Consider the following 14,537-nt stretch of genomic DNA (forward strand, 5'->3'; position numbering starts at 1 on the left):
CATATGAAGTTCGACGACTTCCCTACTCTCATACTACGGAGTACGCTCAGTCTTACTAAATTTCAACTGGAGTACGCAGACTCCCTACTTACCTCACATACGTCACAATTCACCTGCAATTTGCATAAGCCTTTGCAAGCAAAACCTATCACTTTCACACTATCACTAAAACACAGAGAACATACCCAACTCTACTAGCACGATCCAGGGCCTGGGAAAGTAATTTCTGGGCATAAGGGGACATCATCTTTGCTACAATTGCCATTACCGAAAACAAAATCCAAATCACAATAATAATGATGAACAACTAACTTAACTCAAACTACCACCATAACCATTGGCCACCACATAACCAGTTTTCCAAGGAAACGAACCATCCTCTGCTACCAAAAACTGTTAGCGTGCCTGGTCCTTAATAAGTAAACTTACAAGGGGACACGTATAGGTAGATGAAGCTTTTGATTCGCATGGAGTATCCTAGTTAGGCTGATGGTAGTCACAGTACTGATAAATAGGCAATTCAATAAACATTAGTCATCAGCATTAAAGAATCAGAGACATAACACCCCATGACCCTCCGGTCCTGAATAACCACAACTCACTATACGTTTTAGTAGTTTTAGTCCATATTACTTGCAATACTAATTCATAAAAATTAATTCAACTTTATTCACATCAGCAAATCTGTAGTAATTCATTAGAAGGCGCCAAAAACATAATCTAATCAAAACTTGCATCAGAGTACATTCTAAAGCAGTAGCATAAGTCAATAATTGAATCAGGGATGAATAAGTGAACATGAGTAGCAGAGTTCAGCATATCAGTTCGTCAGTCATTTGTCTCTATGTTGGTCAATGTCATAAGGTAGAAAACTCACCTAACTCAGATTAGCATCAGCATGTGGGACTTCATGTGAAAACAGTTTAGAACATTAATTTGGAAAACATCTAGCTAAGAGAAAAGCTACAAAAACAGCACACTTGGTACCTAGAAAGAAAAGGCACAAAAGTTAATTCAGTCACATTGTCATAGCTACCTATCCACGATATGGATCAGCAACAAAGCCAATCTTCATCTTCAGGTCATCAATCGATAAGCATCACATCAGTCTCGCAAGAGCATGAGCCTAATGACAGAATCTCGAATCTCTTCAATCTTGTAGTCTCTCTCTCTGGACATCCACCTAGCATCTGAACTCTCACCTTCTGTCATGTCATTATATCAAAGTCGCCCAGACTATCCCCTAATTCCTAATTGGTCAATTAATCACGCTATTTGCATTATCCAATAGTCCTTGTTTGTCCAATCTATGAATTCTAACATTACACAGTTCCCATGTAGTTGATTGGTTCACTTTACAATGTCCTCATCATCTGGCTCGTCAGGTATCGAAAATGTTGCATCTTCTTCCCCAGTCAGTGTCTCCATTGTTCAGGTCCTGGGAAAGTACACTCTGAATGTTTTACACAGTCCTTGATACAAATTTTGATTCCCTCATCTCCTGTACGTCGGTTCACACATAGGATTTTAGCTGAGCAGATTTATTAAACAACAAGCAGTTCATGGTCAGTTCAGCACATCATCATTTCTACTTTGAACGTTAATATTCGGCTTCTGCAGGAGGCCTGGCAAAACTAGGCCACAACTTCGGCTAAATTAAGCTCTGTAATGCAAAATATACGTTACATATCTCAATATGACATATTATAAACATTATTTCAATACGTTTTTCTATATTTCATACATGCTATTCATTTTATTAGTACATTTGTGAATCTTGTTGATCGCTCTCCGAGGGCACATTTTCAAACGTGCGCATTCTTTTTCTACATTAATCGATTTCCACAATTTTTCTTTATTCAAAATACATAAACATTCATTAATACATTTTTATTATTATATTTGCTCTAACATAGCTGAACTAGTTTACATGTATTCTACGTCTGGGGCAGCTTTAATGGGTTTTACCACATCTTAACATAGCACATTGCCTGTCTTGTGTGTAAAGAAATAATGTGATTGGGACCGAAGGGCAAGTGGCATAGCATTCATTCTGTGTGACCTGAAAATGAGACATTGGTGGGTGACAGATGGAGAGACATCTAAATTGATTCCAGCACAAGGCTGTATTTTAGGGAATGCCTCGTGCCATGGCCACTACTTTTTTAGCTTGGTTAAGCTGTAATGTGAGCCCTCAAAATTTCCCCTGAGCAAATAAACTAACTCACTTTACTCTACTTATACTCTTTGTTTCTGGTTTATTTCAACAGAAGCCATTTGCCTCGCGAAATTTCAACCTGGGGCCATCTGGAAACCCTAAGTAAGTTATCTCTGTGATTGTTGAATGCTGGAATGAACACTTGCATTTTCTTTAGATCCATAGATAACCATATCTGCCACGCAGAAGAATTGACTGTTATATGTAATGTCGGATAATATTTTAATTGTGGTGTCAAATAAGTAATTTGGAACGAAAGAAGTAGCAACGCCGCGGCTTTGTTAAATTCTGTATATTTTTGCAGTAGGCCTTATTCAATAAATTAGAAACCTTCGATGTAAAGTAATCAGTGTCAACAATAACCGTACGTATTTCTGGTTTACCAAGGCAGGATTTTCTAATTTCATGTGGCAGAACACTTGTGAAATGTGTCTCCCCGGCCTTCACTTTATATTTCGTTTAGTGATCTATTCTGAAAATCACATCTCAAGGGTCCACTCATGTTAAAATCAGGTGCAATGTACGGGTTTCTGTCGTTCTTGAACCGTAACTGGGCTAAGATTTTGGAAATCTGGCTTTTAACTTGAAAACCTAGACAAAAGGCAGTATGTTATTGTTAAAAATGAGCTACAAAATGCATTGAGTCAAATTCTATTTAAGGAGAGGTTTTTAACTTTAAATGCAATTTTCAAATCGTGTTCGGCTTTTAACTTGTGTTTTTAATATTCTCAGTCCCTTGTATGTTTGTACTCTTTCCGGGAGCTAAGACTCTTCATTTCTTACTCCTTGCTTCATGTCTTTCAGTGCTAAACCAACAGACTTTGACTTCTTGCAAGTAATCGGCAAAGGAAGCTTTGGAAAAGTAAGTGCTTATTTTCCCAGGAAAAAAGTACAGCTGTAAACCACAAGATTATATTTATTGTCTCATTACAATATTTTAGACCAGAGAACTCTTGTGTTCTAAACTCTTGTGTGCTGAAATATGCCAGATTCTCTGTATTAAATATGAAGATTGTTCTGAATTGTGGACGGTAAATCACGTTTCCTCTCTAACATATCAGGTTCTTCTTGCAAGAAGGAAGTTGGACGGGAAATATTATGCTGTCAAAGTGTTACAGAAAAAAATTGTTCTCAACAGGAAAGAGGTACCCAGAATAATTACATAATGCATTTAAAACGAGAAAAAACAGTTGTTCCATTTTCACTTTGACCTTTTCCTTCCTTTCAGCAAAAACATATAATGGCAGAACGAAATGTGCTTTTGAAAAACGTGAAGCACCCCTTTTTAGTCGGATTACATTACTCCTTCCAGACGTCAGAAAAACTTTACTTTGTTCTGGATTTTGTAAATGGAGGCGAGGTGAGTTCAAATCTGTGTCATTCCTAGAACATGTATGTCTGTCTATGTTTACTCGTTTCATGAGTAATTTACTCAATGTAGGCGTCGTTTAAGGCACAAAAGGCTCCAAGTAGCTTTGCAGGAAATAGACTATTCCTTACTGTGTGGATTTTGTCCGGAAGAGGAGTAGAGGGTGTAACTATCTGTTCGTCAGCAGCCCGCACTGTGCAGTCATGTTCAGTAAGCTTACACGTTAAAACCCAGTGAAAGACAGCTAATTTACTACGTGGCTGTTACTGTTAACACGTTTGTACACTATTTTAATACATTCTTTGAACATATTGATAAGGCATATGATTGAAAGGAAAAGAATTAACAAATAGGCATCTGTCCAGGGTCTAAGCAGCTTGCAGACTGCCTCAAGAGGATTCATGGGAGGCTTCAGGTGGAACAGCTGATCCTGAACATATGATTTCACATGTAGTGAAAAAACTGAAAAAGGGAACTTCTACTTTTGCAACTTGAAAGAAACGAAAAAAGAAATGCTTCTACGAATATATTTTTCTTGATGTTTCCTGTAATTTGTTTTTTTTTCGGTTCTCTGGTGGGGTCTCCTGAAATACTCTTTTTACTCAGTACTGCAAATCGAGTTCTCCTTCCGGGCTTTCACATGTGATCTCCTAACTTGGAAAGTCTTATTAAATCGCCTTAAGACAACCAACCTTCATTACATGCCTTCAGGGCATGCATGGAGCCTCATCGTGGGCCAAGAACCTCACCCTATGTGGTTGGTTACTATTATTTAATTATCCTCCTTACCCTAAACAATAGCATAGCTCCAGAAATTCTTGCTTCCACCCTGTCCTTCAAGGCCTTTTTACATTTTGCTGCTCCTCAGCAACCCTATTGCATTTGCATGAGCATGTGAAAGTCTGCATATCAGGTTCTACATTGCATTATGTAGGAAAGTGTCAAAAGCATATGTATAGCCATATTGAACCTTATCAGTACATTAGGGCTTCTCCCCAGAGTTACTGCATTTTGGCCACCATATAACTTCTTGTCTCCAGTGATTTGCTGGTTGTTCGGTGCCTAACCCAGCAGTCAACACTTTCTCATCTCTTTGCCTCTTCCGTTACCCTCACTTTTTTAATCCAGGGTTTCTCTTCTCTTTCCAGGGGGCAGACATTGTTTCATGCCTGCACCCTAGAAGATATAGCCCCTTCTCGGAACTGACAGTGACATCTTCACTTATGGTTCTATGCAGAACCCAGCAGGACTGGGAAACAAACAGTGGCAAATTTTATCAGACTCACCCAGTGTTGCATGAAGTAAATGAGCTCAGCATGCAAGCCCGCCCTCTGCAAGAGAGGATTTAGGGGTTTGTGGAAAGGCAAACCTTCGCAGTCACTAAGAGCTGCACACTCCATATTTGATCTACTTGTCAGGATTCCTCTGCCCCATTGTGTGTATGCTGCTCCAACACTCAACAACACGCCATATGAGGTGGTCACTGAGTCTGACTGTCTTTGAGAGGGCTGGAAGGAAGCATCTTGCCCATAGGGACAACAAAAACATGATTCCCCCAGCTTGTGATCCTGCAATTAACTCTGCCTGGTTGACAGGCAGGGACTGTGGGGTTGCAAGGTGCTTAGTTCCATTCAATGCGAGGTCCATTAGCTGGACAGCACCCATGGCAGGACCATCAATAAAGGGTTCCTCAGGGCATGCCTCATCTATTGTGCCCTATGATAGAAGTATTGGTGTCTCCTGAGTCTCTTTACTGATTGTTGTTCATAATTGGTTGCAACAACCAGGCACCATAAAACATTAAGGGAAAGGTTGTTTTATTTCCCATTATAATTGGTGGTGGCCAGGCCAGGGAACAGAGGCGAGTACTGTCCCAGGCTACAGAAAGGACTGGTACTTGAGAGGCCATCAATGCAGCAGACAGGCTCTTTATGTTGCGGAGCGCCCCAAAAATTTATCCTGGGCCTGAACCACAATTGAGATTGTGGGCACACTGACCCTATTAAGTTTTACAGATCAGTGCGCACCCAGGATTTGGGTGGATCGGGGATTGTGTTCACCTCTCATAACAAGGCAGTGTGTCCCAGCGACAAGGTTCTAAAGTGCAGTTAAAAATACAGCCAAGTAAAGAAAGGACTTACTTAAAAAGTAAGTTCTAAAGCAGAATTTAGAAAGACCATGAAGTCTTATTGCAAAATTTAAAAGATACAATATAGAAATAGTAAAATGTAGTTTCAACAGATCTCATTTATATGTATAAAATCGTTGCCATTAAATCTTCCGGTAAAGAAACTATGCAGAATAATAGGCAAATTCAGATATAGACTAAGTATCAAATGTGTAGCAGCATCTGTAAGAAGTATTTCCAGCATCCCTAGTTGAAGCCAAAAGGTCTGGCTCAACCCCGCAATCCAGGGTTTATATAGTAATTTTCCCAATTAAATTACATTAGAACTGTAAACCCATTATGGTGTGAGCAAAGAATTACATTGTCAACAAATAAAATTACAGATTTATTAATTGTCACATAACCCTACCACTTTACCAGTAACCCACTACATGAATATTGATTTAGCCCTTCTGACCTAATGCATTCAAAGGTGTCAGAATACACTAGTTACCTAAACAACGGTAAACCATTGTGAATGAATGCAATACCGCCTGCAAACTGAAGGTCCTTGAGAAACAGTTACAAAAGGCCCTCTCTGAGAACAGTTTCATTCCAGAATTAATCAATCCATATCTTGCTGCACGTAGTATCAGACAGAAATTCAAACAGAGAATAAACATGATGTGACATCCATTTTGGACAAGATGGCATCGAGGACTAACTGAGGCCTAGTTAGCATAAGCAGGAAACATTTTAACGTGTGATTACAAACCACTGAGTAGTTATGTGCAATTAAAGTTCACTGGCTTCAAAATCTGTGGCAGGAGTTCTGGAAACTGCTCACCTGCAGTTTTAAAAGTGCTCTAGTATTACTTATCGGGACCCGAGCGGGACCTGGGCATGAGTTGTCTGCCAGTGCTGGGCTGCAAGAAGCTGGAACCAGTAATGTGCAGTCTGCGTCTTCGGCACAACACATTTGTGCCTTAAGCGCAATAAGATGATATTGGTTTCTCTCTTATGCAACATCTACAGCTGCTCGAGACACTGGACGGCAGGCCCGCTCCCCTCTTTCAAGCCCCTGAGCCAATGTTAAGGCCATTGCATGCTATGGCCAGCGGCCCTACCTTCCTCGGAGAGGAACTACCAAAACCAGCCCTCAAACTTCCAGGCTCCTGGGGAACGTCCCAGTGCCCGACAGGGCATGGTTCTGTGGGTTAGCATGTCTAGAGTTCATAACTCCTCTCTGATTTTTTTAAGTGATCGAGACGCAACACCACGTTTTCACGCATGATATTAAGCTAATATTAACAGAAAGTGATTTGCCTCTAGATCACAACTTCAGTTGTCGTGCACACTTAAGATTTTCTTTGTGTCATTATCTTTTATAATTATGTTATTTTTAGTCTGTTGTGTTCAAGATGTCTGGGGTTGATTTTCTAGGAGTAAAAGGAAATTGTATGAGGTACCTTTCCTGTTGCCTATTTTTCTCCGGTTTTGGTAATAATTCTGATGGTAATAGTATGTTTCATTTCACGATTTTTATGTTTACCATAGTGAATGGATTTCTCGTTATAGTTGCTAATCGATGTCAGTTCATGGTGTGTTACAGCTATTCGATACTATACCTATTCATAGAGGTTTGGCATACAAAGCAATTAGAAACTCACAGTGTGCATTTGCTTGTTTACAGCTGTTTTTTCATTTGCAAAGAGAACGCACCTTTGCTGAACCAAGAGCCAAATTCTACGCAGCAGAAATAGCCAGTGCTTTAGGCTACTTACATTCCATAGAAATTGTATACAGGTAAGATTGCTTGCAACTGGTTCCTATTCATCTTTCCAATGATGATTGTAATTTAGTGTGTCTGTTTTTTCTTTTGTTCTTTAGGGATTTGAAGCCAGAAAACATCCTTTTAGACTCAGAGGTAAATTTGAGGAACTTTATTCTCACTCATTTGTATGATATGCTGGCCATATTATAATATGTTATTTTAAGAATTGCTTTCCAATACATTGTTGTGCTTAGCTTAAATGTCAAACACAGCATACAACATGCGGATCTGAAAGCCATATTTAAAAAGAACAATACCAGAAAGCCACATTTTCAGGCCTTTTTCTGTTTGTGCAGTTGTGCCCACAACATTGAGGGTTTGCCTAAATTAATGGTTACAATTCTTGTCTATCTTTATTAAATGTTTCACAGTTTCAAAATGCTCTTCACAAGGTGGCAAAACCATTAGCCCATTGCCGCCTCCAGGGAATTATGAAAACAGTGGTGGGAGCCCAGAGGGCTTATACCACACTACCTTTCAGCTAGGCAAACCTTCATCTCGCACTTGGAAGTATACTTTTACACTAAATTCATGGAAAACGAAAGCAGAGAGCAGTGGCATATTCCAGTCCACACCCTTGTAGGCATCTCCTATGTTAAATAGTGGCTATGTATCAAGAAGTAGTGCCTGCCGAAAACACTCTGTAGCCCCACAGGTTTCACATGTGATTCGTATCCTAGCATCAGTAGGTATCCCAAATAACAGAAAAACACCACACACAGCATCTGAAGTACTGTAATGACACTTCATTATACGATTTGGAAGTCTTTTTAGATTTTATTATTTTTATTGCACTTCATATGTATTAGTTTCCTTCTTAGATGTAACAATATTTATTTAATTCGAGTATTCACAGCTGACACTTGTTTTGCCATGTAGAAAAGGGCTTTATCAAGGCCATTACATAATGTACAAATGACTTATTTACTTTTATACTCCTTGTTCGGATGGGTGCTTCTCACTGCTCAGAATGCCCGATCCTGATCAAAGTCGAGACGCGGACATGTTCTCTATTCCAACGCTGCTCTTGAGAGAGACTTTAATCCCACTCCAAGTCTTCAGGTAAATAAAAAAACCATGAAGCACAAGAAGTCAAAACGTCTCCCCATCCTCCTGCCTCTCTCATCAAGGGAAGTTGCATGTACGTCGGGGTACTTCAGGGTCACAGTCCTCCACCACTAAACCATCTCGTGCATTAGTCCTGATCCAGCTCATGTTACTGGGCCTATCTGCTACACTGCAGTAGATTCAGACGTTCAAAGAGGCTATGCTGCAAATTTTCAGTACCCTTCAAAATTCCTCTGGTGCATCTTCGGCCCAATGCAGACTGTACCTCAGTACCTAACTCTTTAATCTGCCCTGACCCAAGTGCCTACAACTCTGTCTCCTCCTCCTGTGCCGAATACTGCGCTGATTCCCTGTGCATCAACGCCTACAATTCTGATTCTGATATGCTTCCTTTGCCACAGACTCAGAGCCTGTGGAGGACGACCATGGCAGTGATGAATCCCAACTCTATGATGTTGAGAATCTATTTCTGGACCTCCAGGAGGCAGTATCCTTGACACCTCACTTGACTTAATTTCCCACATGTCCACTGTATGGATTAATCTGCTTCTTTCCCTTTGATGTTTAGATGAACATCAGAAGTTCTTGATTTCCAGCTTCAATCAGCAAGGGTAAAACAAATGTAAGGACTAAGGTCCTGCAGCCAGGGCAGACCACCTCAGAACTACTGCTTCCATTCAACAAAGCCCTCAGTCATCCTCTTGGGGACCTAGGAGAAGCAAGGATCTTACCCCTCTGACAATAGATAAATAGCCCAAAGTCTCAGACCAGCTCCGGGGACCCTTCTTTCCTCCTGCAGCACCCACCATCAGTCAGCTCAGCCCAAAAGCATTTCCAACCACCCCACCAGACAGAGAGTTTAAGCATATGTAGGCATTTAGGAAAAGGAGGTTTTCTTCTGCCAGTCTTGCCCTTCGACCTGTCAATTCGAATTGCCTCCTGGGGTGTTATTTGCACAATTTGTGGGACATGGTGATCAAGATCTTGTCTGCAGTTTCGGACAACCTTTTTGCCAGCTCCCAATGAATAATACATGTTGATCAAGATGCAGCGAAGTAGGTCTCAGATCGGGCCTGGATATTTCTGACTGTCTGGGTAGGGGATTGGTACCAAGGTGGTGCTTCAGTGCCGCACATCAATAAGGTCAACAGGCTTCACCAGCGATGTCCAACAATCCTTCATTGACAAGCCATTTGTTGGTACCCGTCTCTTTGAAGACCAGGGAGACTCAACACTAGGTTGCTTTAAGGAAAGAAAACCAACAGCAGGATCCCCTGGCTTTGCACTGCCCGTACAGAAGTTTCCCCAACAATATCCCACTTTTGAGGCTTCAGTAGAGGTCACTACAACCTTTGCCTCCTCAACAACATACCTCCCACACCTTTACAGATAGAGGTCAGGGATTTTGTCTAAGGGCATTCAGGCACCCAACGGGAATGAACTTCCCAATCCCCCACCACCCTGCCCCTGCAAACCCCCTTTAGCTTACCCTCAGTCGCGCAACTAGAGGCAGAATAAGATTTGACATCCACAGGTGGCAACAAAGCATTACATCCGACAGATAGGTTCTTCAGATTGTCCAACAAGGTTAGCTGCTGCCCTTTTTCCCCACCCCTCTTGGTGTCCCGCATCCACCAGAAAAGGCTTCCAGAGGTCCACTTGTCTTTTCTCCTATAAGAAGTCCAGGCTACCTTCGAGATGGGAGCCATAGACAGGGTACCAGCATCAGAGGTCAGGAGTGGCTGCTACTCCCACTTTCTGGTCCCAAAAATGGACAGAGGCCTTCGTCCTATTCTAGACCTTCATCCCCTGAACTACTTAAGATGATCACCTTTGCCCGAGTTCTGTGCGCACTAGATCCAGGCAACTGGATGGTGACATTGGATGTGCAGGATGCGTGTTTTCACATCCATGCCTCGCAATCACATCAATGCTACCTGCTGTTTCAGGTAGACTATGAGCACTTTCAGTGCTGCTACGAAACGTATGTTTCCGAAAAAAACCTTTATGTTGACCCATTTGGACCTCAACCTTACATTTGTGATGTTCACTCATTTGAACCTGTGGATATCTGCTCCATGAGATTGCGCACAGTGAAGACATGGTTCATTATTGCAATCCCTTGCCCTGCTGATATTCTTCCCCTTCTCCTGATCTGTCCAAGGAAGAAGAAAGCGCTCCATTGTCTAGAAGTGAAGTGTGTTCTGGGTTTCTAAATCAATCGCACCAAGGATCACTAGGTGTACATCAGCTCATTGTGGATTTTTCTTGGGTGAAGAAGAGAAGAGCAGTGTAATATCCCCTCTGATTTCCCTCATTGGTGCGTGGATCCTCTTTAAGGAGTTCCTAGATCATTTATCAACAGCTAAACTACTAGTGTAAGTATGTGCTGTTAATCGTGGAACAGCTCCCAGAGTTCATTGTAAGGCACTTTACCAAGGCTTAGAAAGTTCACCTGCAGTAAGCAGCAGCTACTACTTTTCAGGCTGTGGCACCTGGCCAGCATTAAGATGCCCACCTAAGGATTCTATGCAAGGCTATCTGTGTATACAACTCAAATTGAATCACTAAAAGACTGCAGTATGTTTCTGTGTGTGACACCTAACCTTAAGAGATTAGCAACTGCAGCTGCTCAACGTAAGCCTTTACTTGCTTTAAGACTCAACATCTGGAGATCAGTGTGCTCCAAAACAACTTCTTAAATGAGGATCAGCTACTGAGGGTATATGTGAGACATCATCCTCTGTTAGCCCTCTCCAAGGCCATGAGCATTTACATGACAGCAGCCACAGGGAACTCCTAGATTGCAGAAAGGGGTCTGTGTGTAATTGCATTAGGGTCAGAGCTGTGCAGCGTTACTGCCTATACTTGCTGGAAAAGAACATCCTAAAATGTGCCAGCGCCCCTTCTCAACAAGCTATCTCTATGACTCATCTTTTCAACTACTGCTCTCCCACATTTGTGTGTTTGTCATCTGTGTCCACCCATGCCCAATATAACCAATCTTCCTACCCCTCTTAACTCTGGTTCTCTCCTCTCTCATGTCCTCTCATTATCACCTCCCTGCTGCCTCTGTATAGGGTCAACCCATGCTTTCTCTCACTCCTTGCCCACCTAGTAGAGGTTATGGCATCCATGCCATCTCTTTACAATTTCCTCCCTCACTCTAAGCTGCTCTCTTCTAGCTCTTCTTGCAGTTATCCTGTATGCACAGTGATGTGAAGAAAATTGTGTACCCTCTTAAAATTCTGTGGATTACATACTAAGACACATATGACCTACATCTAGTCCTTACCCAGACCTAACAGTATATAAATAAAACTTCATGTAGCGAATATTATGAAACATATGAACAGCCAACATTCAGTACTTTGATTTGGGAAAAGTAAGTACATTCTGTGGTCCTGTAACATATGGAACGATTTATAGCAGCATTAACTTTAAATAAAAGTTTCCTGTAAGTGTTTTTCAGTCGCTCACATTGCTAGGGAAGAATTCTGCCCCAATCTTCCTCACAAAACTGCTTAAGCTTTGGAATGGTTGAGGGCATTTGTTTATACACAGTTCTTTTTAGGTACTGTATCAGCATCTCAGTATGGTTGATTTGTACTTTGACATGGCCATTCTAAAAGAAAGCCTACTATTCCATTCAAATGTACTAGCCAAAGAGATATACTGCCAGCTCAGACTGCTGAGGGGTGTCAAGCATCTAATCCCAGAAGGCTTCAAGCAAGTGAAACAACCACTAATACTATTCACATTGGATTATAGGAATTCTCATTTATTTGAATTTCCAAATATCCACCTGGATTTTCTCAGGACACCTCTTGATGCAGAAGACAGACTAACCTCTTGGGAAAGAGAATATAATCAAATTTCTCCTGCCATGATCACTCTGTAAAGTCAATGGATAGACCAACAAGGCAAGTTTAAACTATCTTGCAAAACTGACAGAGCTCTCCACGCAGAAATCACAGGATCTGGCCTGCAAATCACTCTTTTCAGGCAGCCAGCATTCACTCAGAAACTCAATTATTAGATACCCCAGCTTTCAGGAAAAGAAAACTATGAAGCAGTCATTTTCATGAAGAATGTCCAGGGTTTGTAATTCTCTTCCACCAAAATCAAAACTATACACTCCTACGAAACGTTCAAGATTGAACTAAAGAACTACTGTTCCATTGCCAGTTCTACATATAAAGGACATTCATGAACTTAGTTTACAGTGACATAGTACAATATTTTGAGTAAGACATTTTGTTGCTTTCAACCCCCCCAGCCCCGCTAAAGACTCCCTCCACTTTTCCATCATTAATGTATATGTTACCTCTCACAATGATTTATGCTTTAGTGGTATATTCGGATTCTGTTGATGTAATCTTTGTTCCATGTAGTTAGCCATATCTGTTACTGAATAAATAAAAATAGTGTGTAGCAGTGGTTTGAATTGCCAGTTGTGTCCTAATATTGAAAAACACTCAAATGAAGCAGACCGTGCAGAAACTCAAGGTGATCAATAAAGGATCTTGAGCAACATACAGAGCCTTGTAAAAGAGGAAGATGACGCTAGTAAGCTATGGCTTACTTAAATTCATAATTGCCAGTGTGATGAAAGTGGTTGTCTTGTGCTTTTATACTAACAAATGTATTAATTAGATACAGCAACCTTACTGTTGCAGGCTTCATTAGTGACTCATTAGTAGCCATACTTTCTTTCTGCGTTTCTTGTGTTCTTAATAGCTGCACAAAAAGCTAACATCATAATTTCTCTGCATTTTGCCATGCATCTGACTCGGAGAAAATTGCAGAGGGTCCCTGCCATATGTTAAAGGGATGACATAGAGGCCTATCCCTGATCCAAGCAGCGGGAGCCATTATTGTGTTTGGTGCTTTTGGGCTATGTAACCCTCCCAATTGATATTAGTGCCACAAAGATCTCTGTAGCCATTGTAGTCTTCAGTCACAACTTCTACCCTTCCAATCAGAAGCTGGAATATAAAGACAATTTCCGACAAATTTAATTTAATTAAAAAAGGGATGTGTTTGATGTGACTAAAGAATACCTTCTGAGTGTACCCATGCTTCAATTATGTGATATCAGCTTATTTTTGTGAGTGAAGTTATACTTGTTAGGAACCAAAAGAAGTATCTTAAGTGAAAATAAACCGAATAATTCAATAAACATTACAGTTATTCCCAAGTAGTTGATAGTCCATGGTTTTTAGAGTGTGTTTGATCCAAAAAGCTTGTTGGTATTTTTTGTAATCTTTGCATCAGCTGGTGCCTCTTAAGCTTGGACTTAATTCGCTGTGTCCATTGTTGTTAAATTTATAGTCAGAAACGAAAGTCTGAAAGTTAACTATAAACGAACAAGCAATTGCAGCCACCTAAGTACTGTAGGCATGGAGGTGCTGAAGTAGTATCTTCAGACTTAAGTGTTCTTTGGGGCCCTCAAATGGGGAACAGTGTGGTTTAGCAGCTCTTGTAGTCACTGACATTTAACCCCTTAGTGTTGATAATCAAAATACTTGAACCCCATTGAAGATAATCAGAGAATTCCGCCTGAAGCTGGCATCTGTTTTGGAGGAATGGAACTTGTACTATTCTGCTTCGTAGTCATAAAGCCAATCATTGTGTTTTATTTGTCTATATTATACTTTTAGATTAGAATATTACTTTTAAGATAATGCTAAACAACTTGTTTGTCTTATCTAGGGGCATGTTGTTTTAACCGATTTTGGACTGTGCAAAGAGGGCATTTCTTCTAATGACACCACCAGCACCTTTTGTGGGACACCTGAAGTAAGAAATGTTTAACATTCTAAAATAGCTATATGTGGCGATTATGTTCATTGCTAATATTCTTGGAAAAGTATATTTTTATAACTACGTATTGTCAGTTTCTTAACTCTTATTCTAGTTGTGCATTTAGATTGGGCTC

The 14,537-nt window shown here is 40.7% G+C and overlaps 1 protein-coding gene across 4 annotated transcripts in view; it reads left to right on the forward strand.

The window, feature by feature from the left end:
- SGK3 (serum/glucocorticoid regulated kinase family member 3) overlaps positions 1–14,537 on the forward strand; it is a 449,614-nt gene that overhangs the window by 287,197 nt on the left and 147,880 nt on the right. For all 4 annotated transcript variants that reach the window (XM_069220281.1, XM_069220279.1, XM_069220282.1 and 1 more), the window contains 7 exons: positions 2,271–2,320; positions 3,023–3,080; positions 3,280–3,363; positions 3,447–3,578; positions 7,388–7,500; positions 7,585–7,621; positions 14,312–14,398. In XM_069220281.1, coding sequence (XP_069076382.1) covers positions 2,271–2,320; positions 3,023–3,080; positions 3,280–3,363; positions 3,447–3,578; positions 7,388–7,500; positions 7,585–7,621; positions 14,312–14,398 — 561 coding nt within the window. The remainder of the gene's footprint in view (positions 1–2,270; positions 2,321–3,022; positions 3,081–3,279; positions 3,364–3,446; positions 3,579–7,387; positions 7,501–7,584; positions 7,622–14,311; positions 14,399–14,537) is intronic.

The sequence above is a fragment of the Pleurodeles waltl genome, chromosome 2_2 (assembly GCF_031143425.1).
Source record: "Pleurodeles waltl isolate 20211129_DDA chromosome 2_2, aPleWal1.hap1.20221129, whole genome shotgun sequence".
In the NCBI taxonomy this organism is placed as follows: domain Eukaryota; kingdom Metazoa; phylum Chordata; class Amphibia; order Caudata; family Salamandridae; genus Pleurodeles; species Pleurodeles waltl.